General features: G+C 47.7%; 1 protein-coding gene across 1 annotated transcript in view; it reads left to right on the forward strand.

The window, feature by feature from the left end:
• Positions 1–731: 731 nt before the first annotated feature.
• The window catches only part of LOC8037483 (nucleolar protein 4), a 156,900-nt gene continuing 130,013 nt past the window's right edge, over positions 732–27,618 (forward strand). The window contains exon 1 of the mRNA XM_042286834.1: positions 732–1,382. Within this exon, the coding sequence (XP_042142768.1) occupies positions 732–1,382 (651 nt within the window). The remainder of the gene's footprint in view (positions 1,383–27,618) is intronic.

The following is a 27,618-nucleotide window of genomic DNA, read 5'->3' on the forward strand; positions in this document are numbered from 1 at the left end:
CGTGGTCAGTGTTGTGCGAGACACTGTTGCGGGCGTGTTTTTTTTTCATTAAATGTGTGTTGTTTTTTTTGTCGTGAATGCTCGTGTAATGCAGATAAATGTAAAGAGCTGTAAATTCTGGTGGTTGTCCCATTTATTGCGCTATACCCGGCATATGAGATGAACTACATACTATAGTATGTATGTAGGCTTTGCCTATACCCTTTGGATTTGTTGAGATTGCCCCTGTGTGCAGCAGGCACGCAAGTGGATAGATTTCAAAGCAGGTTAACTTGCCACTCTAGTAGAGTTAATGCAATAAATATTTTCACTTAAGCTTTTAACTAAGAAAAGTGTATCGGAGAAAAAATCAATACCATGTTGTTGAATTGTTTTTTTTCGTACACGTCTGAAAACGTAATTACGACGTTTGTCTCTTTGCGTTTTTGTTTCCTCGTTATTCTTATTGGGTTAGGCCTAATTCACGTGGTGCGATTTTACTTGCGATTTCGCAGTTGCGATGTCATTCGTACGGCAAAAATGCCTGGGGGAAGCTGCGGTGCCCGACGTCGCACCTGCGAATTCGCACTTAAAATCGCACCACGTCAATCGGGCTTTAGACATTGCAGGCTGTCCAGGTATGGTAAGATGATCAGATACGGCCGTGAACTTTGTAGAAACATCGGGATACAGCTAGGTTTCTTGATATCCGAGCGTCTTGATCATTATCCCCTTCTTTCGTTCTCAGGGCCATGGAGAAAAGACTCCACAACACGAGGCACGCCGCGAGGCAGGCAAGAAACACAGCCGGAACTTGCACCACCAGGACAGCAACAGCCGTCACGACACACAGCAGTAACACCACCACGTCGATCGGTGCAGCCACAGCGACAGCGACGACCATTTCGACCACAGCAGCAGCAGCGGCAGCAGCCGAAGACATGTCTTCCAGACATCACCCACAGCGACGAGAGCAGACGCCACACGACTCGTCAGACGACGAAGAGGAGGAGCAAGACGACGAGCAGACGACGACGTCTCCTAGCGAATCTCCGCCGCCTTCGACGACGATGACGATGGCCGCACCGGCGCCGAGTGCTGTCTCGACGTCCCCGACGTCGACCTCGTCTTCTCCAGAACAGATGTACAACGGCTTTCAGTCCTGGGCGTTACGGACTTACGGAGACAGCGCCAAGACCAAGACGGTTACCCGGAAGAAGTACCAGAGGATCCTCAAGATCCTCAAGGGCGAGGAACAGACCAGTGCCGAGAACTCAAAGTTTAGGTTCTGGGTGAAGGCGAAGGGCTTCAAGATGGGACTCCCACCGGGACACGTGCCACAGGCTCATCGGGGCGTCAAGCCGTCTGACCAGGTCCTCTTCGTGCCGTGCAGCAAGCTTAAGGTGAGTCTTTGCTCGCTCCTATATCTGCCAGGACCTCAAAGCCGAAGCCACTCTGTTCACACGTCAAACAAAAGACACATGTCTACTGCAGACATGAAGACAGAACCATCTGTGGACATGCCTCACGCATGTTCGAAGCAGGTTTGCTTCGCACATCAATGTGCATTCTTTGAACACGTATACAAAGAGCTTTTGAATGGCCAATGTATGTTTGTATGAGCACTGCGACTGCGCCTTGCTTTGGTTGCGCGTGCACACTCGAGGCTCACAAGGCGCCGACGTCTTATTGCAGTTATTAAGATCGCACTAAAGGGGAAGGGGGGGGGGGGGGGGGGGGGGCAACTGAAGGACTTTTTGTCGTTCTCATCCTGGCTGTGATTATAGTAGGGAGGGCGTCCTATTTAAACGGAGCCATTACCGACCTACCCGCGACTCACCGAGACTCCGAGCGACTGAAACGCACGTCTCGATTGTACGTTTCCTGAGCGGAACAGCAGCGCTGCATCGATACATAGTCCCAGCTGCTGCATTGACATGAGACGCCATATCTCGTAGAATAGTGGTGAGGCGAAAACCTTTACTATAGTTGGGACATGTGCAGGGAGCCGCGCCTGTAATGACCTGTCGCAAAAGTTCCTGAAATAGACCTGCCAACGCATTCGAGTCGATGGCTCGAAGCCAATATGCCGTATTTTGGTGATGTGCTCGATAACGCGTGTGATACTTATACTGGGAAAGCGCGTGCGATCGTATTAATAATAAATGGAAGAATACTCTTTGAGTATACTATAAGCCTTTTACTGTGCTTGGTTCCTCGTCATAACGGAATAAACAAAAGCAGAAAAAAAACGTAAAAAAATTAATGGAAGAGCAACACTTCGTCCGCTGCACTGTGAACCTATGCAAGGGACTCTTGGTGATTTCTTAGCACAGATAGTGTATAACTAGATCATTTCAATCTTTGTTCACGTGAATTCGCTTTTTAATTTTCGTGTACTTAATCTTCATAGTAGCGCGTCTGTTGGTTGAACATTGTTTTCCTTATTGAGGTGAACTAGTCGCCTCAAAGGCTTGAATCCTGGTAAAAGCGAAATGAACTTTATTACATAAAGAAAGCAATCTTAGAAATTATAATTGGGCAGAATACGAAATTATAATCGCCATGGTTTTTTCTTTTCTTTTCAGACACTAATAATAACGATAGATTCAGTTGCGGTTACTGGACTTGTTTATTATTTGTCCAGCGATACTGCATTTCCTCCTTTTTTTCTGTCAGTTTCTAAGTGAAGGCTCCTTTTTCACTTTAATCTCTGTTTTGTGCCGCTTAAAGACTGCCCGGTTAGAGCTCAGGAGTCGTATTGCTCTTTCGAGATTGTCAGGCTACAGCGGAGGCGTGGTAACTGCCTTTTCAATTAGTTAAATAATTAGGCTATCAGGGTTCGGAGGCAGAAAGCCGGGGTCGCCCTGCTTATCCATCATACAAAAGACAGTCTCCAAACAGATTCGAACGAAAGTCACCACGTGATCCGTGCTTCGAATGCTCATGGCAACGAGTTCGGGAAGAAACTTGGCATGCGGCATTCCAAAAATGGATGTCGAGGCGTCTGATGTCCGCCAGACTGTCTCTTGTACGACGATGTATATAAGTAGTGTGACCTCGCTTCACGGAGAGCTCTAGGTTATACTATAGCCTCCTATATACTGACAAAGCCTGCTTGCCACGAGAAGTGGCCGCCGAAATGGAAAAGGTGGAGGGGCAGACAACGAATGAGAGGAGGGCCACGTGACTGGCGCCCCGCTGCGACGAAACGCCGAAACACACTTCTCCCGAGCAAACAAGTGTGTTTCGGGTCCCCACCGCTGCAAAAGCTGTGCGCTGACGTTCTGATTCCCCGAGAAATGGCTCTTTGATGCTCTGTGCTACCAGATCCTCGCGCTCCAAGTCTGCGACCGGGCACTCTATGGCTCCGTCGTCGAGCTGCCAGGCTTTGTGAGGATAGAGGAGAGAGGTAGGCGTTTATTAAACAATGATGTCAACCAGCGCCTGGTGCTGGTTTGCTACATTGTGAAATGAACGGAAGCGAAAATCATAAAGATAGAAGAGAGAAAGGTAAACAGAAGAAGATAGAAGAGAGAAAGGTAAACAGAAAAAGATAGAGCGAGAAAACACACAAAACCAAAGTATTAAAAACTAAAAAAAAAAAGACTAAAAAAACTAACGAAAATGTTTCACTGTAAATTGTCATCGGCCATTGCTGTTCATCTACTCCACTACAGTTTCTTCTGTAAGCGAGTAGCTGCTAGAAATTTCAGCAGAACTTTCGTAGCTTTATACCCCTCAGCAGCAGAGATCCATGGACCAAGCAGAGTACGAATGCTTACGTCTTGTTCATTTTGTAGCCTCAGGCCTGTCTTCATAAGCTCTCTTTCACGGCTGTAGTCCTTGCATTCACACAATACATGTTCGATGTTATGGGTGACTCCGCACGAAGCACAATCAGAAGACTCAGCTCTACCGATTTTATAAAGGTAGCTGTTGGTGTATGCCACATTCAGTCTCAAGCGATGTAGGACCGTCTCGGCTGCCCTTGGTAGTCCCCGAGGTGCCCGAAATCTAAGTTTGGGATCGATATTGTAAAGATAGGAATAATGATATTGAGGATTTCTCCAAAGGGAAGATGCTATTTCTTGGCCTATATCTCTAATTAAGTTATTTGCATCTGATTTAGAAAACGGGATTGACACAGTAATAGCGCTCTCATGAGCGTTTCGAGCGGCTCTGTCAGCGATAACATTTCCGGTTATACCAGAGTGACCAGGAATCCACTGTATAATAAACTGGTGCCCTTTGCATGAAGCTTGTCGAGTTGCTTCCAGAATATCCTGTGCGAGTTGCAAGTTCGGGCTACATTTTTTCATCGTAGAGAGGGTGTGTAGAGCAGTTTTAGAGTCCACAAAGATAGCCCAAAAACTAGGACTCTCGGCTCCCACGCGAGCAACAGCTGCTCGAATCGCTGCGAGTTCCGATGCTGTTGACGACGTAACGTGGCTCAACCTTGCTTGTATGCATGCGTCCAGAGACGGAATATAGGCTCCCAGGGTCGATGATGCTGACATTGTAGATCCGTCGGTGAAGACATGTCTAAATGAGGCATAAGTTCGGTTCATGTATTCCAGCACTGTCTGCGTAATCACGGGTGTGGGCATTTTTTTCTTCGAAGCGATTCCCGGAATACTCGTTCTTATTTCTAAGTGAGGGTACCTCCATGGTGGATAGCTTGGAATTACCGCTGCTTCAAAAGAAGTTGGGATGTAATCCTCCAAGAGTGCGATAACTTGTGCAAAGCCAGATGATGGTCTTTCTGTTACCATATTTGTGAGGTGATGCTTATATGTACGAGATTTGTGACGAAGATGGGCTCTTATCGTTTCTTGCGTTCTTAAAACGGCTGGTGAAATCGCTTGTGCTTCCGCAAGAGATCCCAAATTAGAAGTGCCTTTAGGAAGCCCTAAACATGTGCGAAGAGCTTGTGCTTGAATACTTTCGAGTTCTTAGCATCAGGCTGTAGCGCAGAAGTCCGAGAAATAAGGCATTATAAAGGGCAAGGAGTGCGGAGACAGAGCATCCCCATTTGGTTCCACTAATCATCCTGATTATATTGATGAAAGAGGAGAGCTTCTTTTTAAGGCGTTTTACATGGGGGCTCCAGGTCAGCTGCCTATCGAGAGTGACACCCAGGAAAGTATGTTGTGTGACATATGGAATTTCCTTTCCGTCTATTTCAATTGGGTATTTGTCCGTGTGTTGTTTTGTGAATGCCATCGCTGCTGACTTTTCCGGCGATATGTGCAGACCTCGGAGGTGTAGGTACCGTGCGGTAATGTTAATGGCTTTTTGTAGTCTTGCTTTGTTGATATACAGAGATCTACTGCAAGTCCAGAAGCAGATATCATCCGCGTATATAGACACGTGAACGGTTTTTGGGAGAATTTTCAGGAGACCTATGAGAGAAATGTTCAAAAGCATCGGGCTGAGGACGCCTCCTTGTGGTACTCCACTAGTAATATGATGAAGACCGGTGTTGCCGTCCTGTGTCGATATGTAGACTTCTCTTTCTTTTAGGTAATTGGCTATCCATTTGTGTACACGTCCTCCAAATCCAATGGCCTTCATATCTTGAAGAATAGCGTTGTGTTCTACGCAATCAAAAGCCGACTTTATGTCCACAAATACAGCTGTTGTTTTTTTATTTACTACCTTCATTTGTTCAATACTAGTTATTAAGTCAATAACGTTGTCAATGCTGCTTCTTCCGCGTCGAAATCCATTCATGGACGAAGGATATAGATCTCTATTTTCTAGATCCCATTCCATACGGGTAAGCAGCATTCGCTCCATTACTTTGCCTATGCAACTTGTTAATGCTATCGGACGGTAAGAGTTAATGTCTAAAGGAGATTTTCCTGGTTTTAAGATTGGTAGAACCCGAGCAATTTTCCATTCTTTCGGTACAAAACCCGTTTCCCACGAGGAGTTGAAAATGTGTAGCAGTGCGGTCCTCGCCCTCTCCCCCAAGTGGCTATGGTTATACAAATGTGCAGATATAGTCAGTGGGAGCCTCGTTGGAAGTTTTTAATTTCAGGGATATGGCAGCGACGCACGAAGGTAAAGAGGTATAATTCTAGTCAGTCTTATATAGTAACTGCAAAAGTCAGAACGTCAGGGAGGAGCTCCAGTTGTCGAGCCTCCCGTGCGACCTTAGTATACCTTCGACAGCTCTTCAACGTCTCGTGCACCTGGATCGCGCGCGCGCGCGCTCAGCCAAAGCACGACGGAAGGCATATGGAGCGCGTGCTGGAGGTCGGGGGTTCAAACATCAAGCGCTACCTTTCTAGCTCTGTCAGTGAGTCTTGCCTAGCATGAACGCCTCGAAATAAATGTTGGTACGGCACGTCTCGGTGTTCCCACCTGGAACTTGTGATCTGTAAAAAAATATCACGTATGATCGAGAGAAAAAAAAAAAATTCGATCTCTAAGGACCGGGTTGGATTAGGACGCTTTATAAAATAGACATAGACGAAGTCGCGTAACGACGTTAGGCGAGGTCACTTTATTTCGATTCATGGAGCGCTGGCGTAGCGAGAGTGTTTTCTAAAAGAACGAAGAGGGCGGCGCAGTTCTGAATTGATTCAAGAACGCTCGATAGTGTGGCGTGCCCAAGATTTCGAAATGGAACACGCAGTCGCCAGTATGGGGTATTACTAAAGCTTCGTATAAGTGTATCTTCGCAGGAGCAATAGCAGATTGAAAATTGTGACGTAAAGCGCCCAGCTTGTATACGATTAGACGCATTAAATAAAATGGACGTCTTTGTTCCAAGAATGTTTGTATATAATGTGGATTCCAGAATACTCGATCGGACAACGAGACTAACGCTTTGCCGTATTACTTATAAACAACCCTACGAAAACTTGACGAAAAAAATTGTGTTGCGCGTTACGCTGTTTACTATACATCGTACGGAAGTCAGTCTGCGGATATCGTCCGACGCTGCGTGTGTTTCTTCCTCGTACACGGCGGTCCTCTCCGATGCTGGTCCCACGAAAGCTGCCCGCAAGCAATGTTCGAAGCTCACGTGCGCGTGTGACGCAAGCATGCCTTCGAACGTGCCGCGAGGTGTATATCCGCAGAAAAATCTCTCATGACGCCTGCGGAGAACACCTCGTCTTTTTTGTATGATATGTATAAGAGCAGGGCGACTTCGCCTTAAAGGGGCCCTGCAATTCTGTTTAAGCGTCTTCCTTTTTTGCGGTTTCTACGTCTCTTGGGCTTCGGGCAAGCCAGCGGACACGGAGGGTCTGACTATAGACCAGTGCGTCATATTTTAACCGGACGACGCGGAAACCTCTTCCACCTACAGAAGCGACCCGCGGTGCCGAAAGTACGCGATATGTAAAAGTCTGGTCCTGGGCTTACTACTGGTCAGAGCCGCTAAAAGCTTTTTTTAGTTGATATACAAAATACAAGCGGCGCGAACCGTTTCAATTATTTATGAAAGTACTTTTTGTTCAGTATTTTAGATCAGAAATGAAACAAATGCAGTTTATAAAGCACGGAAACAAGAAATGACCCGTCGACGTACCCGCCTCCAAGCGGTGGAAAAGGCGGCGTATATTAGAAAGGGGTAGTGGGATCAGGCACCGACGATCGGCGAGCGTAGAAAGGTCCCGGGCGTACGCGGCGGCGCTGCGGTCGTATACCGGTTCGAGGATCCGACCGGTTCCGAGCGTTCCGAAGGCCTTCGGCGAGCAGGTTTGGCTTGCGGTTTAACCTTTTGGCGATATGGCAGCGCGAAGTGGCTCTCGCTTTGAACTGATATTTACCCCGTGTTTGCTGTCGTTTGTGGCCAATGAAGTGTCATGCAGAATTAGTGTTTAATCGCGCAGCAGATGCAATGCGAGCCGCCCTGGCCGGCCACTTCATACAGCCTATCCAGCACATGCTTTAGTGGCGCCCTCTCGAGCCGTCGACACGGAGTGCGGCAGCTTTGAGCGCTCGCTGAGCTCAATACCCCTCCCCTAGTTCACGGCCGGTCGAGCCACGACCAAGCACGTTATGAAGGAGATTGTTTGCTTGTTTTTGTAATTTTAATTTGCCTATAAATTTTTAAATAAAGCGAAATTCGAGAAAAGTTTTAGTAAGTTACTACGTTCAGTACGCTCAGGTTCGGTGAAAATTTAAAAAAAAGCACAAAAAGTCGTTGCAGGGCCCCTTTAAAGGGGCACTGGCACCACAAAGGTCGTATTTATATTCGTTGTCAAACACGATGCGAATGGTAATTACCGACAAAAAAAAATAGAAAGAACGGACTGGAAAAAAATAATTCTCCGCGCGTTTCTGTTTTATTTTTGGCGTTCTTCTCTCCCGCTACTTACCTCCTCATCTCCTCGCGTTTTTTTTTATTGGTGACGTCAAAAATTATGAAACGTAGAAGCTTTGTAAGCGACATATGACGACATTTATAAAAGATTTTTTTTTTTTTTTTTATCGGCATTGCGATTGCATTACAGCCCTTCTTTTTGAAATACCGAAAATCAGAGTCCGGAGTGATGTCGCCTCCTGGATTTTTATCCTCCCTCGGAAAACATGGCGGCGCTCGACGAATATAACACTGAGGATGATCGGTGAGTCGGGGAATCGGGCGAAGACATCGTTTTAGGTGCCCGACGACCTCTCCGACTTTGAAAAGAAAATCGTCAAACGGCCAAAACAATTGGGTGTGGTGTTTTTGTATCGTAGTTTCGGTTGTGACTCCGCCGGGGCAGCCTTTCACGCAGAACCGGCGCGACGTGGGCCCCTCACGTCGCTCACAAAAGTCCACCGCGCGTCCTCTTCGACCTGGCACCGTTTCAAAGAATTATAGATCGCTGAAAGAGCCCTATAAAAACTTCAAACTCGAAAATGAAGCGTCGTCTGCTCAGAGCCACAGGCGCTAAGCACGAAGCGGTTAATCGCGGGACGCGGACGAACACGGCACGGAGGCGTGAGAGAAACTCGAGCTGCAGGGCGACTCAATCTTCGACGTCACTGTACTGGCCCGGAACGCGCGGAAACTTCAAATTCAGTTTTGGAATTTTTTTTTGTTTGTTTTTTATTGCACAAATACTGAGTTTCCAAGTTTCTGATATTGAGGGTAATGTCCAGACATCGTTTTTGAATCATTTCGGATAAAAAAAAAATATGATTTTGACCTGTCAATCATGTGTTTAAGAAAAAACATAGGGCGTGGCTTACGTTGGCGCTTCTCGGTTTGTGTGATAGGTCCTTCGGTATTAATTCTTACCGGTTAATTCGGCAATCCCATTGGCTGCATTGGCCCCTCCCCGCGTTTTTGGAGTTGGCGGTTACCTCACACGTATAGCCGTCCTCCACCGCCATTGCATTTTTGGCGAAGGCACAAAGGTGAACCAGACTCGAACCAAACATTATTAGATCGTCGTCACTTGGCGTCACGTGGCACTGCGACGTCATATGTTCGCTTAATGTCACAGTGTTACGCGTTTTCACAACTTTCCCGATAAACTTAGCGGATTATTTTTTTTTCTCCCGCTTTATCGAGAGGAAAAACGTTTAACGTCTCCTTGTTACGTGACGTCGCATGACATCGCAAGTTTCCCGCTAAATTTAATGGGGAAATCGTTTTCCTGCTGGATTTCACGAGGACACGCGCGATCTCGTGACGTGTCGCGACACTGTGATTTCCCGCCAAATTTTAAAAGAAATTTTTTTTTTTTATTATTAGATTTATATGGGAAACGGTTTGCGTGACTTAACATAGCATCAGGTGACAGTATAATTCCTCATCAAATTGGGCTGGCCAAGCCGCACACGCATCGGATCCGCTGCGAGTTTCTAACCTAAAGCGACTGCCGCCGTAAAACGACAAATTAAAAAAAAAAAAAAAGGAAGAACTTTATTTGTTCATTCTTTACGAAACAATGAACGAGAAAGGAGCGGCTGTCAGTGCAACGCCTGTGGTTGGGGGAGTCGCCACGTACGAGGAGTCGCGTAAGTCCGCACACCGGCACAAGGGCCGGCGCGTATTGATTAGTGCTCAGCAGACGGTGTTTTCCCGCCCCAGCGCTTCATCGAATGACGGAGGGGAGGACCGTGTCCGGATGGGACGGTTTACGTTCCCCGCACGAACGAAGGAGTCCCCCACTGCATTTGATGTGTGCTCCTTGACAATGCAGACGAACGAAAGAGCAAGGAACGACGAAGGAAAACTAGAAGCCTCTTTAGGCTCTTGCGCAAGTACTTGCTTGCGCATGCGCGTGTCTCTGTGTGTGTGTGTGCATGCTTACAGCAACTAATAAATTGACTTCCACCCGTAATGGAGCGCAACTCGCGCCTCCTAGGTGAACTCGTAATCGGCGAAAAAATCTGTCTGGTTGGGGATTTGATCCGCGGGACCTCCCCGAGACGTAAATTAACTGGTTTCGTGTATCTTCCCCGCCTATAGACGATTTCGTTTAGCGCTCTCAGGGTGGCGCCATTTTGTTCGACCGCAGCGCCCTCTCCGGGTTCGGCGGGGTAAAGCGAGAAAGAGGGCACGCGCCCGATTCCGCTAGCAGACGACAAACCGGGAGGTTGCCATTCTTCATCCTTGGGCTGTACCGGCGGGCTGTACCGAACATCGAACTCTCGCTCGTGGCTGCCGTTGTGAAGTGGTTCGCGTTCTTAGAATAGTTATGGCTACCCAAAAAATCGGCCTATAGCGCCTTGTTGTTTTAGTTCGGTGAATGATCAACTAGTGTATCATTGTTCCGTTACTTAAATAGTAGTCAGCCGGCAGTACTACCCTCAACTACTGCGTGTATTACGGCAGGAGAGCATGTTTTTATTTAATATTTCAGACTTTTACTCATGGTGGCTAAAGGCGTACACCAGTACGAACCTTGTATAATAAAAAAGGTATAGCAACCGGATTTAATTTTCGCCTGTAGAGACCGGCCAATCTGACACAGTATTTCCATTTTTTTTATTTGCACGCAGGTAACAGTGTAATTGGACCCGGTTAGTGTTTTTATCGAGCATAGTATAACACGATAACTTGCATACCAAAATCCGCGCATCTGCGCTTGAAATTTTCAAATCACGCAATTTTAAACCGAGTTTGCACGCCAGCCGGATGTTAGGTACAGCCCACTTGGCTGAGCAGACAACGCGCGAGGTGAGAGGGGGAGGGCATTTTTTCTCTCTCCGCTCTTCCGAGTGGAACTGTCTTCATAGGGGAGTTTTCCTACGATAATCCTAATAATGATATACCACCCGAGTATGAGCATTTTTGTCCTCATATAGATCATTCCAATGACCTCCTATGTCGAGTTGCCGTCCTTGTTTGCTCGGCTGTGGGTTCCGAGTATGCCGCAGTAGCTCACTGCGGCGACTATCACCCGGCGTATAGTCCGCAAAAGCCAATTTAGGGTCAAAAATAAAAGTTTTTGCTTAGATGTTCGCTCGTCGTGCATGTAGTCCTACTCGAAACGTAAAAATGATCAGACACAGCACGATTTGACGCATGCCTCCTGTATTTGCTCACAAAGAAGCTTGTATCATACATAAATCAACATTGATATATTCCGTTGTTCATAAAATCCTTAACGTCTTGTCGCAGTGAACGATCTAGAAAAAACAAATTATTGTGTGGTCCGCACCTGTACATAGTCCGCATCGGATAAAATTTAAACGTCTATGTGCGTGCCCGCTCGCGTGTCTGTGTATGCCTTTGTGTGTTCGTGTGTGTGTGGCAGTGCGTGTATGTGTGTGTACGTGTGTGCATGTGTGTCTATGTATGTGCGTCAAGTGTTCGTGTGCGGTTGTGCGTCTGTTTGTGGTATTGTGCGTGCGCCGGAATATACGCGTAGGTACGTCTTGCGCGATATGTTATTGCGAGTGTGGGAATGAGAGTTTGCGTGACTGAGTGCGCGCGCGACTGACAGAACATGCCCTTGAATGAGCGAGAGTTTGTGGGTGAGAAAGTGTGCTGATGTCTTCGCGCGTGTTTTTTTTTAAATTATTATTATTTTATTTCGCGGGTGTGTACATCGGCGTTTGAGTTCGTGTCCGTTTGCGTGTGTGGGAATTGATGCGTCTCACACGGCGTGCTCGTCGGGGGAAGGGCCGGGCACTGGATGGAATCGTGGAGCAGAGCTTCCCCAGTATTTCTACTTCCCTTAGTGTTCCCACGCTGATAAGGTCCAGTATCACAAAACAAAACAACAACACAAAAAGTGTTCTAGCAGTAATTTGAGAACGTGCTGCGTAAAAGAAGGAGGGCTGTACACCTACACGCCCGAAACGCAGACGATACTCGAACCTTGCACTCCAAAAAGCAGCTTCCTCAAATTATATACAAAGTCTCAGTTTCAAAAAAAAAAAAAAAAACGAAGTCAAGCGTAGGAAGGCTTGAATTTTTTCCGCCGAGCGCGCTCCCGCGTTCTTAACGGAAAATACAAGGGACAAAAGCAGCGGGGCGCGCGGGACGCGCAGGGTTCGGGCGGCGGCTCTGTTTCGCCGAAGCGAACTTTACGGCTCACGACCCGGGACGTGCGGCGCCCGCGCGTAAACGCTCTGGGCCAGCTGTGCCGCACGCGACGGGAGAATGGGCACCGCCGACGACGCGGATCCCTCTCTCGCTGCACATGCTTGCCACGGCCTGCGCGCTACTCTAAGCAGGACGGTGTGTCTTCTATGCCGTCCGTTTCGCCCGACGACGAACCACGCCAGACGCTCGTCGGCCCTTATTCCGACCGATCCGCGGCGCTGTCACCCGCGACTGACACTCACAACGAACGACGCATTGAATCGGCCGGAACGACTCGTGTAGAGTAGGGAGTTTCCGTAGATCGTTTTCGCCGTCCCGCAATGGCTCTCCGCAGCCCGCTACATTACCCGGAACTCTACGGTCAAGGCCATGGGCGCGCAGGCGCAGTAGCGGCTTCTTCGTTGCGGAGGGCTTAGCGGAGAGGGAAACGCGGTCTACGGAAACTCCCTAGTGTTTCATTGAATCTCCGCTAAATTTATCGGAAAAATAGACGTCACTCCTGGCCTTGTCGTGTGAATTAGTGATGTCCCTTGATACCACGGCTTTAAGTAACGATGCGTTAGTTTTCCGGTAAGTTTAGTGGGGACTTGACCTCACGTAACCTGACGTGACGTGACGTGACGTAGCGGTGCCAAACGGTGATGTCGCGTCGGACCATGACGTCACGCGACGTCAATTTTCCCGCTAAATTTAGCCGGGAACTGCATGGACAAGAGGCCGAATTTCTGGTAAATATTTCTTTAATTGGCGGCGTTGAATCATAGCATCGGTATTCTAAAACTCAATGGAACGTACCATAATCACGTTTCTGTTTGATTGCTGCTTAAAGAAATAAACTGAAGAGATTTTGTATTTGAGATTTATATTTGATTTGGCGTCCAGGATCACGAATATCGCGAATATTTTTCGATTTGGCGCACGGATACCGCAGAATATAATGTTTCAAAGTACCGCTGAAGCCCGTCCACCCCGGAACATGGCGACACACCCAGAGTTTTCGAAATCTCCGCTCTTGCTCTCCTGCAACGCCTTTGAAAGCTATGCACGCGCCCTTTTACTACTTTTTAACAAAGGTCAGAAAAGGACACCACGACTGGTGTCAGTGCGGGGCAGTATACTTTAAAGTCCCTTCATGTTTCGAAAGTAACGCGATGTTCTTCGATGCGAGGCACGTGCAACGTGCAGAACTTGGGAAGGTCATGGCGGCACAACGCAGCACTGAGCTAGATTTCAGACGCCATGAATTTCCCAGAAGCGGCGCGCGGCACGTGCCTCGAGCATTTCTGCAACAATGAATGGCGCCACTTTTCGCAGGATAGAGGAGCTGTAATATACCTGGCAAGCTTGCAATAGACCGATCTCACAGCTACGTCACCGCTGCCGACATGCATCATGGGAGCTGTAGTCTTTCTGCACGTGCGACAACCCTGCTGGAGATCTGCGCGAGCAGACCACGAGGCAGCATGAGCTGTCCCGTGAACTGGCGTCTGCCTCCTACGAACTACAGTTATGGCGGCGTCACGCATGCGTGGAACGCTTGGTGAGATCGGTCTATTGCAAGCGCTGCCCACACGAGGAACAGGCTCTTGGTGGCCGAAAGATTCGAGTATGACGTCACGACCGGTTGGAGCCGTTACTCAAGCATCCAGCACTAACTCTTTTCTTTTTTTTTCTGAAGAACCTTTTTACTTTTTTGTTGAGGTTGCAACTACAAGTACTGTAACGAATTGCACTGTCTTGAAGTCCTTGACGATTTGAAAGCAGTCGTTTGAGGAGGGACCGAATTGCAAATGGCCTCCTCGGCGTTCTTTTCCCGCGAGTGTCTTTATCCGCGACACCGCAGCGAAGCGAACGTCATTGCTGCGCTCAAACTGCGGACAAGTACAGGATGACGCGGGTTCTGTCCTTGTGTCGCAGAAATTTCATAACGTGCGACGGCCAAACCTATCGCAAAAGACTCGAATGGCCATTACTGGCGGTGCTAACTTAATTATAACATCTTATTTGCGGTACTGAAGAACGTTATTTCATAAGTCATAGCTGTGTGCGCAACTGCTGAGCCCGTGTTGACTTCGATGTTCCACAGTTCTTTTGCAACCTGCATTCCATACCATCAAGGTTACCGGTCTTAGCATTCTATTATTGTGAGCTCGTTCTGAGCATGCGCTCTAAACAGCACCCAAAAATATCGTCTCCAGTTATTACTCCCAATACTTTGTGAGACAGATAGTTCCACAGTATAAATACTTAAATACTTTAACGATTGTTAATGCAATTAATTTACCTCGCTATTTTTGACACTTGGATGGTGTTTAATTACTTTCACGAAGTGGGGTCTTTGGCAGAATACTTGGACCGCGTCGGCCGTGATTATGCGTTAATGCAGTTAATTCCCTTGGCGGCTGTACGTCTGTTTTCGTCTGTAAGTATTTTGGTTTCAACAAAAACGAAAGTGTTTTCCTAAATGATGTAATGCGACTTTAGTGAGAGCAAGCAATTTAAACTACTTTTTTTTAAAATTAATTCAAACGCGTTCATGACATTCGTTCGAGTTTCCGGTAATCCCAATACGTTCTTACGTCATTCTTTCTTTAGTTTTTCCCGTAATTTGCAACATAATGTGTTTATCTTGATAACACTTTTAAGCCGAGTTCACGCTGCTCATACCTCATGCAAAAAGACTGTCTGCAAATACAAGTCATCGCAATATCCGTGGTTCAACGCCGCGTGTCAAGTTTTCTCCTCGAATGCCACGCGGCATTTGAAACACGAATTTCGCGGTGCCTCGCGTTCGAATCTCTATACAGGCTCTCTTTTGTATGATCTATAAGTTGCGTAACCCCAACGTTACTGTCCAAAAAAAAAAAAGATTATGTTGGAAGTGACTGTAATAGTCACTTTTACTGATTTGTTCCTCTATCACAAGCAAGTAAATACAGTAAAGAGGAGACATCGAGTCATTACATATGGCAGGTAACTTTCGCCCACCATGGAAAATAGATGGCGCTGCCCAACGACTTTCACGCCGAAAAAGTAGCCTTTGCTTTTTGACGTTCTCACCCATCGATGTCTTCGTGGACCCATGTCGGCAGCGTGCTTCCTTGAAGACTCTTTAACCTTACGATGGAACGTAGAGAAAGAATTGTAAGGGTGCAGGCGAGCTGGTGGAAGTTAACCATAGTTTTGTTTAACCCGAGACTGGGGTATTTCGGAAAAGGGACGAGAAGAAAAGAGGCCACAAGGAGGCGACGTCTCAATGAGACGTCGCCTCCTTGAACGCGCGGGGGGGGGGGGGGGGGGGGGGGGGCGTGTGGTCACGTGATACACGCGTTTACGACATGGGATTGGCTAGGGCGGCTGGTAGGGCTCAGCTGCGGTCCATCCTAAGTTAAAACCGAGTATCACCCGAACCCCGCTTACACAAACAGATGCGGGCGGGTTTCGTTTCACGCAGTTTTTCTCTTTTTTTATGTTTTTTAACTTTGTCCCGTTTCCCTTTTATACCTCGCGTGTTTCAGCGTTGCCGTCCTGGTCCAGAAGGGTCGCATGTGGGTTCGCTAAGGTCCTTCACCTGCCCCCTTCCCTCCCCCCCCCCTCCCCCCGCTCCCCGATCAGTAGTGTACGTGTCCATTGGCCCGCGTGCGAGCGTCCTACCTGCTGCCGCTGCATGCTATAATACCCTCTGCGATACTATACACGAACGAATGAAAAAAGGAAAGTGGAGGCGAGCGAATGTGTTCCGTTTGTTGTTACGGGTTTCTGGTTCCGGGGGTTTACGCGCGCACAGGTGAGTCTTCACCGAGAGGCCGCAGCTGGATCGGGGTAGAGGGGAACGAGAGAGAGGGCACCGGGGCCGAAGGAGAACCGTGTGCTTGGTGTTGGGACGTAAGTTCAGCGCTTTGTATACCCCCAATAGAACAGTCCGTGTTTTTTTGTTTTTTTCTTCTTCTTCCGTTGGGTGTTTTTGGAGTTTATCGTAGCATCAATAAATATACTTAGGGCTACATTTTTCGCTTCAATGTTTCCAAAGATGAATTATTTTTGGTGTAGCAAAGCAAGGTTCGTAGAGCGTTTTTCTTTTCTTAACCCGAACTAGAATGTTTTAAGTTGTGATTAGTTATAAATTTGATAAGACGATAATAAATATTTTTCTCAAGTCCTTTGAAAACATTGGAAAAAGTGATACAGCCCTGTAGTTCTTTATATCATTTCCAGGGGTGCGGAGTGAAGCCCGCCCCCCCCCCCCCCCCAAAAAAAAAATATTTTGTTGTGGCCTCCTCTCCATCCTCCCCCCCCCCCCAGGCAAAATTTTATCACGGGCGCCCGCCCCCCCCCCCCCCCCCCCCCCCTTCCCGAATCAAAATCCTGGCTACGTGCCTGATCATTTCTATCGCCTTTTTGTGAAGCATTACCACTGTACAGAGCGCGACACTGTTAGCGCGAACAAGCGATCGCCGGTTATTCCAGTTTTTCTCTTTGGAACCCAGCGATGTCATCCAAGTTATTATTGCTACGGAAAGAGCTCATTTAGTTCCATAATGTAAGCGACATTTCGTGCTTGCTAATACTCTTTAGAAGTAAAATGCGAAAATGCGCCGATGTCGTGTTCGCGCTAACAGTGTCGCGATGTGTACCTATGTATTTTTTTTAGAAATGTGGCGGTTTCTATACAAAGATTAAAAGTTAAAAATGCATGCCAGATAAGGCAGATCTTGTCCAGAACATGTAAAACTGGACACATTTGTATACCATCGGCTTCACTACTATGACCGATCTTCACGGTGCGAAATACTGACACCCCTTTTTTTCACTTACCGGATCTAAATGAATGATATCCTTCAATGTTTCCCTTCATAAAATGGCAAGCATCAGTTACGTCGATCTGGATGAGCAACAGACCTTTTCGGAAATTGTGAAATCGGGTATAGATTATGCGCAGCCGCCATTAGTTGGTCTCACCGCTTCCGGCTTGATACCCCTGATTTTGTTTCCGAGTTTGCGCCGACCACTCGCGCAGCACTCGTGTGGAATGCGTTTCGATCCGAGTACACTCCGAATGCTGACGAAGCGCTCGTGTCCTATGCGTGCTCACAGTACATGACCAACTACACTAATGGCGACCGCATTATAATCTATGCGTCGTTTCGAAATTTCGTAAAAGGGTCTTGGACCCTTTCGAAAAGTGTGAAAGGGTGCATAGATTATGCCTAGCCGCCATTAGTTGGTCTCCTCGCTTCCGGCTTGAAGCCCCTGATTTTGTTTCCGAGTTTGCGCCGACCACTCGCGCAGCACTCGTGTGGAATGCGTTTCGATCCGAGTACACTCCGAATGCTGACGAAGCGCTCGTGTCCTATGCGTGCTCACAGTACATGACCAACTACACTAATGGCGACCGCATTATAATCTATGCGTCGTTTCGAAATTTCGTAAAAGGGTCTTGGACCCTTTCGAAAAGTGTGAAAGGGTGCATAGATTATGCCTAGCCGCCATTAGTTGGTCTCCTCGCTTCCGGCTTGAAGCCCCTGATTTTGTTTCCGAGTTTGCGCCGACCACTCGCGCAGCACTCGTGTGGAATGCGTTTCGATCCGAGTACACTCCGAATGCTGACGAAGCGCTCGTGTCCTATGCGTGCTCACAGTACATGACCAACTACACTAATGGCGACCGCATTATAATCTATGCGTCGTTTCGAAATTTCGTAAAAGGGTCTTGGACCCTTTCGAAAAGTGTGAAAGGGTGCATAGATTATGCCTAGCCGCCATTAGTTGGTCTCCTCGCTTCCGGCTTGAAGCCCCTGATTTTGTTTCCGAGTTTGCGCCGACCACTCGCGCAGCACTCGTGTGGAATGCGTTTCGATCCGAGTACACTCCGAATGCTGACGAAGCGCTCGTGTCCTATGCGTGCTCACAGTACATGACCAACTACACTAATGGCGACCGCATTATAATCTATGCGTCGTTTCGAAATTTCGTAAAAGGGTCTTGGACCCTTTCGAAAAGTGTGAAAGGGTGCATAGATTATGCCTAGCCGCCATTAGTTGGTCTCCTCGCTTCCGGCTTGAAGCCCCTGATTTTGTTTCCGAGTTTGCGCCGACCACTCGCGCAGCACTCGTGTGGAATGCGTTTCGATCCGAGTACACTCCGAATGCTGACGAAGCGCTCGTGTCCAATGCGTGCTCACAGTACATGATCAACTACACTAACGGCGACCGCATTATAATCTATGCGTCGTTTCGAAATTTCGTAAAAGGGTCTTGGACCCTTTCGGAAATTGTGAAAGGGTGCATAGATTATGCCTAGCCGCCATTAGTTGGTCTCCTCGCTTCCGGCTTGAAGCCCCTGATTTTGTTTCCGAGTCTGCGCCGACCACTCGCGCAGCACTCGTGTGGAATGCGTTTCGATCCGAGTACACTCCGAATGCTGACGAAGCGCTCGTGTCCAATGCGTGCTCACAGTACATGATCAACTACACTAACGGCGACCGCATTATAATCTATGCGTCGTTTCGAAATTTCGTAAAAGGGTCTTGGACAAATATTGAATGGGTTAAAACAGCGCAAAAAAGACGAAGGACCAGTAAAAGGAAACGCACAGACACAGCGCTGTTAAAACAGCGCAAAAAAGACCAAGGACCAGTAAAAGGAAACTCACAGACACAGCGCTGTGTCTGTGTGTTTCCTTTTACTGGTCCTTCGTCTTTATTGCGCTGTTTTAACCCATTCAATATGACCATCAACCAACTCGCCCAACTTTCCACCTTGTCTTGGACCCTTTCGGAAATTGTGAAAGGGTGCCAACGTTACTAGAACACTCAGTTAGGAAACTCCCATAGAGAAAGCTTTGAAATGGTGGCCCCAATCTGTCTCCGAGCACCGAGCTAATGACGAACACAACGCCACCATTTCTCCCGCAGCGGCCACTCGAGGAAGTGCACGTGACTTCTAGAACAGATATAGCGGTAAAGGTTACAGGGGTGCCACCCCCGTATCCCCGGCGGACGCGCCCCGCTCACCTATTGGAGTTAAAATGCACCTAGGGCGGGACGTGCTACATGAAAGGCCCGCTGAGGCATGGTTGTATAAAAACAATATTGATTGTGCCGCGAAACCCTACAGCCTAAAAATTTTAAAAACATCACGCGCCCATCATTTGGTACCAAACTCCAATAAATTTCATACAAAAAGAGTCTTTTCCGTTTGTTTTTACCCTAAAAAACATGCTTTCTAAAAGCTCAAGGTGTCCACAGTACAGACAATGAATAAAGAGTGGCGCTGTTGTCGCATTTAGCTCGGTCTCGGTGGACGCCAGCGGCCCAGGTTTCGACGGCGAGTTTCCCAACTGAGTGTTTTAGTAACGTTGAAGGGTGCATAGATTATGCCTAGCCGCCATTCGTTGGTCTCCTCGCTTCCGGCTTGAAGCCCCTGATTTTGTTTCCGAGTTTCCGCCGACCACTCACGCAGCACTCGTGTGGAATGCGTTTCGACCCGAGTACACTCCAAATGCTGACGAAGCGCTCGTGTCCAATCCGTGCTGACAGTGCGTGACCAACTAATGGCGTCGGCACATAACCTATACATCATCATTTCGAAATTCCAAAAAGGGTCTATTGTACCGGCTTCCGGTTGTGTGACACTTATATAGGCCAGCAGTGATACTACAGCGCTGGCTAAATTTCTCGTCTATACAGCGGCGGCACCGGTGGCCCATTTGGGGCTGATTAGAGGTCTATTCAGACGATGCATCTTGTTGGCGAATCTTGTGTCGCGAAACTGGGTTTCGTGGAAATCGATTCCGCGTGCGAACGTGACGAAAAAAGTGGCGCGTGTTCTTCGCTTCTGCAGCAATTTTTTGCTGAAATCTCACCGACGCCCGTCAATCTCCCGAATTAGAAACACGGACGCTGCCAATGGCCGCTTGACTTCGCTATGACGTCTGACCTTCGGGGCGGAGCGAGCTTTTGGAGAAGTCTGATTTTTGGCCGATTCCGTACCCAAGTCAAAGCCGAAAAGACTAAAACGGACATGGCGGCGAGAAAAAAGCGGTGGAGCGGTGCGTACTGGCGTACGGGCGATGAGTCTTGGTCCTACTCGGTTGCTAGTGCAGTGATGGAAGTGCTGCCCCAATTGCGCCAAATTGCGCCGAGGACGCAATCCTGCTACATGTAGCGCCAGATTGTCATTTTACCGAATTATTGCGCCATGCCTGCGCCGAGATGACATGTAACAATAAAAAATAAAAATTGAAGTCTTATCAGAGCGTGTGGCGGTACCGCGGTATTTTCCGCGCCGCAACTGTTACGCAAACCGAAACTGCGAGGGCGCATTATCATCATCATCATTGAAAGGAACAACGTTAGCAACATCTGAGACCAAAGCCGCAGAGGCTAAGCGAAGAACTATCCCACTGAACAGCCTAATTAAAAAAAAAAAAAAAAAAAAGAAAGAGAGGCCGAGCTTGTGGATGTTTTCAGTGTTGGACCGCCCTGTTCCTGTGCGCTAGCTACCAGCGAATTCAAAGCTAGCGCGAGCCCAATGCTCAGTGCATTCCGGACTCGAGCGTGGGCTCGTGCAGTGTGGGCACCGTTACGGGCTCCATGCGCGCGCTTGTAGCTTCGGCTGCGCTCGCACCGAAGCTGAAACGAAGTATAGTTGAGTTGCATCAAACTCTGGATGTAGTGCTGGTAAAGCCTCACCGTCCTTTTCGGAGCACAAAACACTGCGCGACTCGCGTGACTTCGGTGTCTGCTCCGCGGGTGTCGCTTCTCTGCAGCGCGTCGGTGCATGCCAAGGAGCGCACTCAACGGGTTAACTCGCCGTGATACGATCGTGACTTCGCCAGCACATCGAAAATGAATCGGAATTTTTGAAGCGAATATCGAATACCGCAATATTTGAGCTGCTGCCCGAAAGACAACTCTAATCTGAACTAAAACATTCCACAACAGTGAGGTTCGTTACATGCTGCTGCAGATACCTTAAAAGAAGTGCAGGCTGATAAAACTAAATATCCTGTACCATCAGAACTCAGTGTGACATATTTAGTTGTATTTTTTTATCTGACGAGCAGATAAACTTTATTTTAAAAAAATGTTTTTTTTTGTGTGTTTACCTTGTTGAATTTTATATATCCTGTCTTTAAAAGGCGACAGGCGCGTGTTCCAATAATAGAGATGGGCTTTATATAGCAATGCAGCATAATTTCATTTTCAAGCAAAATGCCAACATATACCGGACCCTGCTCCAAAAGGGCCACTACCTGCTCCAAAACAACATTTTGCCTGCTACAAGGCCTGCTCCAAAAGGTCAAATGGCACTTCCATCACTGCTAGTGTGAACGGCGCTTTAGCAGTACGGGTTGCTAGCGCGGTACAGATTTATTAACAGTCGCGACGAGTGCAAGCACCGCATGTAAACATGATCACTGAGGATAACTTCCTTTTAGCTGTGCAAAAATGTACGAACCGCTTCGAGATCATCCGCCTGTACTTTGACGTTTGCGGTTTTTCCCTGGTTTGGCAGGACTATAGTCGGTTGCAAGCTAAGAAAGAACCGGAAATGCCTCTCAGACGAAAATGTAATCCTACGCCGAGAAACGCCAGCCAATCGTTTTCATGACGTCACGATTCCGTGGACCAATCGCGATCCTTTTGAAAAAAAAAAAAAAAAAAAGCTCGACATGGCTGCTGGCCTTAGCAACGCGACGCTAGTTTCTCGTGAAAATTATTCTGCTTTTTTGCACCGTGTTTTACGTGTCCGAGGTTACGCCACGAAATTTTAATGGTATCGGCTTGCGTTTGCAGCAGTTTTTGCGCGACAACGTCAGAATCCAGCGACGCTATCGCCAACGAAAATTTCGAAGCGGGCGCGAGGCTTAGCACTGCTGAGAGGTATGTTAGACGGTATGTTAGACAGTATCTTGGACATAAAATGAATTGGGAAGACGGTACATTGGACATGACTTTCTTTCTTTACTAAACAGCTATTTCGTTGACAAAAACGTATTCTAACTTATTTAAATGTCCTGAATGAATTAAATAAATGTTGTAGTAGTTTAAGACACGTTTCCTGGAGGAAGAAAAAGCAACGTTGCTAGCGAACTACTTTCTCGACGGCGGAGGCACTTCAGATGGGCGCAATGCGCTTGTGGGTGGAGCTAAAAGATTGTTCTTAGGTTGCATCCGACTATAGTAAACCCGGTGAGCAGAATCTGACGAAGTTTATTGAGTGGTAATAATAAAGCAGACTGCCATCTAAGAAAAAAATGGAGGAAAAAGGTAGGAACGGCGCATTTTCCTTCCTTCTACTGACGCGCCCCCTAGCGGACACGAGAAGAAGGGAGGAACGAGACGTTTTTCACCTTCTCCAGGCCGACGGAAGAAAGCTTCCGCCCTCCCGGCTCATCTTCTTTCGGATTCGTCTTTCGAGCTCGTTTTTACCACTAGTTTTATTAAACGAGCAAACGAAGCCGCTAGAAACAGCGAAGTTCCGGAGCAGTGCAGCAGCGCCATCTCCGGATTGCGGAACCCACGCGGACCCATGCGGACCACGCGGAAGGATGCTCCCACAGTGGATGTGTCGACGTTGGCGACGTTATGGAAATCGCGGAAACTGCGTCCAAGACAGTCAGGCTTTGCTGCCGGGTGCCTGGGCACCTTGTGTGCTGAGTTCGGTTCTGTGTTCCGATGCCAAGTGCCAACGGCAGTCAGCGTGGTTCTGTATTTCCGCATGTGGAGCTACATAGCAGCAACATCGCGATGGCAGTGTTGTGCGTTGCGAACATAATATTGAAATTATCGACGATGTGACCGTGTGTTCGCATATCAGTGGTTTAACAAGGTGAGCTGGTCGGGCATTTCTGCCGCTGGTCGGGCCGTGATCGCAGAGGGCGGGGTGTCGCAGGTTGACATTCCGCTTTACACTAGAGGGTTTAAGACCACTTGGGGGATTAGGTGCAATTGATTGACGTGCGGATAGTCATGTTGGAACGCTGATCTGAAGCTGCTATCGTAAAGTGGCCATTGTGACTGTCGGTTGTCTCCTTCCCGAGAGCGATGGCGCTCTGGGGAAAAGACTGAACAGTGTGAAAATATGATGGAAAGTACGTATATTTACAGTTGGGAATTTTAGCGTTCCGAAAAAATAACAGGTAAAATAAAAAAGAAACTATCCTTTGTATTACTGTTTCAAAATACTGCGGTTTCTAGAGAAACTGCCATCCAAGTGGCACCCTAGGATGAGCGGTAGACGTTTTCGAGCTCGGCACGGCGTAGCTCCGTACACTTAACACTTGCCGCGCGCCGCGTCTTTGACTGCATTCAAATTGATCGAAAAGCGATTTCTCCGCCCGTGAAGCATCACTTCCAGGTGAGTGAATGTCCTCTCTACAGAGATTAATTCACGACGACAATTGCAGCCGAACACGAACAGCACAAATACAAAAACACACTACAATAGAAATACTGGCTACGACGTGCCGTGCGGGGAAACAAACGCATGGCTTGGAACCGCATTGTAGCGCCTTGATTTATTGGGTTTCAAATAATTACGACATCAGCGTTTACTTTTCACTCAGAGATTCATTCCCTAAGCCGCTCAAAATACTCTCAGAGGTATAACATTGCTGGAAAAAAATCAACATGCTGGGAATATTTTTATTGCTTAGGCGGTCACCGAGAAATCTCGTACGTTCAAAACGATCAGTATAAAGGTAGGAAACAAAGAGCTCGGAAGTAGTGGTCGGGTTCGTGTGCTAGCTGTCGTATTGATGTTTATATGTGCCGTGTATGTGTATGCGCTCAATGTATACGTTCAGCTGATGCTTGTAGTATGCGTAATTTGTCGAAATCTGTTTATAATACAGCTTTATAAAGATCCCGAAGGGCAACTGTGGCGGAAGCAGATAAAAATATTTTTTGACGAACATGAATTGGGCGTTAGCCATCGCTACCTAGCCCTAGCTACTACCAATTACTCTACTCTACCCTACGATTTAACCTTCTTTCACGCTACATGATTATTTCTTGGCACCGTGCGACAGCGGCTTCGAGTTTGTTCTTTTGAGAGCGGCCTTTGGTTTCGCGGAGGGAGTTTGTCCTTCTCCGTGATGTGCGGTTGATGAAGGAATGGTGACTCGAGGAATAGCAAGGGTAAGACGTAAAGGGCGCGAGTAACTGGGTATCGGTTGTCTCCGTTGAACATTGCAGTGCTGACGACGAGAAGGCTGAGTGACTGGTTTTGAAACGAATGTCTCTTTGCCTGCGGGGAGAAGCTGGCTTCGGTAATAAACACAGTTCGCGGAAAGCTCGTGTTACGCTTCTATTTGCTGCTCCTCTCGTCCCGTACAAGAGACGTAGCGTCTTCGTTAAGCGTTATTGAGCTCGATTTTCTCGATTCGGGGCCGCCATAATGAGATGCAGGCGACGGAAGAACTTTTGCTCTCCTGCTTTAGGGACGAACGCTTCTCCCTTTATGGAGGAACATAGGTTACAATACCGCTCCTCCCTATAGGGAGGACTTTATATACCCTTTTTTCTAGGAGTGTGCCTTTCACGCTGTGCTTACATCATCATTTTGATGCGAAACGCTTGATATTCCCGGTGTAGGTGACAAGGTACGGCGAGATTCTCGCAGGTTTCGCGCGTCAAACTCCACGTGTGAACCGGCCGATTTCGCGAAATCTTGGTTTCGATAAACTGTGGGGCGTTGAAAAGATGCATCCCGCCGTCTGCACGTACACGCAAAGCACAAATTCTCTACGGCTGAAGTTGCTCCCTCTCTTAGATCACTGGCGCCCTAAAGTTGCGAATACACGTCTGGTGTTGCTGCGCATCTTCTTTCGCTGTGGCGTGAACGGCTTGCCTTTTGTTCCGACGCCGCGTTTGCTCGCACGCTCGATCTTACCCCGGTATCGGGTTCCCCTTAGGGAACACTAGAAGGGTGGGTGAAAACCGAGCCTCCTTGAAGCGGCCCCTTGTGTAAACGAGCGGGCGACGGTTTGCGAAGTGCGGGTAGCCCGCCCGCATCCTGGCAGCCAAGGGTCGGCGGCTTGTGTTGCTTCTCGACCTAGTTGGCTGACTTGCACTAAATGCCGTATTCCAGTGCCTCGGCTACCATGCGATCCACCAGGAATATAAAATATCCTGTCGGAACCGCCCCCCCCCCCCCTTTTTTTTCGCCAGTTTTTCGTGATGCCACGAGCCTTTCAATAACAGTGCATGAACCGTAACAGACAATATATTGACGCTATAATTTTTTCTTTGTATGGTAATATAGTCAGAGTGAATCAACTCAGCTAAAAAAAATCGCAAAAAAAAACACGAATTAAAGAAATGAGGGCAAACTTTGGACACCGCGCCTTCCATTTCCGGCTTGATATTAATTGCGCTGCGATCTGCACTTTGTTTTCATGGATGCCAGCGCCGAGAAGTTATACTCCGTTTCCCTAGTTGCGTGCAGTACAGGCGAAGGCAACGCCAGGCGTGGGTAGAAGGGGAAAGCACTATTGAAAGGCTGGGGAGAAGGACAGGAACCTCCTTCTCTCCTCTGTAACGTGCCTAGTGCTCTCCCTTTCTCCCCTTATCCTCCATTGCCCCCATCTCCCGTCCCGCCTTCCTAGAGCTAGACCTTTCTCTCTTCGTCTGGCCCTGCCTTCGCGGCTCCACTGCACACAACTAGTGACACGGTGTATTAGCCCCGAGAGCGAACACAAGTATTGCTGCGGTCGCCGCGCCCTGATCGGGTGAGGTGTACCGTTACGTCAGGGGGAGTACTCCGCTCCGCGATCTCGCATCGGCTCGCTTCCCCGCGCCGGTTTCCTGGTTTGGCGTTATGTGCCGCAAGCTCTTCGAGGAGCTGGACTTCGTTTACCCGGTGTACAAGACGTTGAGTTAGGCCGATATTCACGTGCTTCCGTACATTTTATAAGCCTGCTTTTCGATTTTACCATTAAAATTGGGGTACGAATCCCGAAAGCTATCGGCGGAGGTAATTCCGCCGGTGAACCTCCCCGTCCGTCCACACGACACGAGGCAATTTTGCGAGGAATCGGTGAAGCGGTGGCGCGAGTGTTTCAGACGCTGGAATTCTGTTCCTTGCATCTTCATGATTTAGGACGATATTACATCCCGCTTTCAAGACATTTGAAGTGGCATTTATATCATGGGCCTTTGGGTGGTCGGGAAATTAGCTCGCGACCCCGGCTTTGCGCTGCCACTCTGCATGCGCTGGTTCGCAGATGTTTTAAAGGCCCTGTGTCTGATTATCTTTGAAGTGCTCGTGAAACAGGGTTGTTTTACATACATGTAGCTTCTTCTTCGTGAATTAATTATATGGTTTATACACGTATGCAGGCATATTTCTTAGAAGATGCACAATTACTAGAAATTAGTTTTATGGTAGCAGCAAAAACGGCCGAATTGACCCCAGTTGCCTGTATTATACGTATTGAACTGCCTAAAATATGCACAGCAATAGTGCCGTAATTTGGAATGTTTATACTTTTTCCTGACATTTTTATTCCAACCTTGGGTATTCGGAAAATACGCCCTTTAGTCTGAATTGTCATTTCCAATTAAAAAGGACACTGCTGCAGGTCTTAAAAAGCTTCCTCGGCCTCCAAACTCCCTACAGCTGGACTATCTGACAATAGAGGAAAAGAGGAGGAAGAGCAAGCATTCGAACGTCTGTCCAGTGTTAGATGCAGCACTAGTAGCAGAAAATCTGGAACCTGTGAAGGGCGACAGTCTGCGTGAGAAAAGCTTCTGGTATCTTAGCTTCATGACAATTCGATTTAAGTAAAATCTCAATTTTAGGGCTTAAGGAACTAATAATGAGCTAGACACCTTCGCTTACGTTTGTTATACATTACTTGAGGGTGTATATAAACAAGTCCACAGATACCAGCCGTGTAGTCCATTGAAATACTATCCGAATCCAGCAAAGGTCAAATGCGAGCAATGTATATAATAAATGTTCCTCGTTTTTTACTTTGCCCCTGTACTTGGGATGTCTTACTTGTAATTTTCTCCCCATGGCCCTGACTGTATTTAGCATGTTGCTCGATCAGCATGTAGCTTTTCTGCTTCGGCGATCTTGTTTAAAAACATATACAAGGAAATATAGTATACATAAC

Source organism: Ixodes scapularis, unplaced genomic scaffold, assembly GCF_016920785.2.
Source record: "Ixodes scapularis isolate PalLabHiFi unplaced genomic scaffold, ASM1692078v2 PGA_scaffold8__174_contigs__length_109621045, whole genome shotgun sequence".
Lineage (NCBI taxonomy): Eukaryota > Metazoa > Arthropoda > Arachnida > Ixodida > Ixodidae > Ixodes > Ixodes scapularis.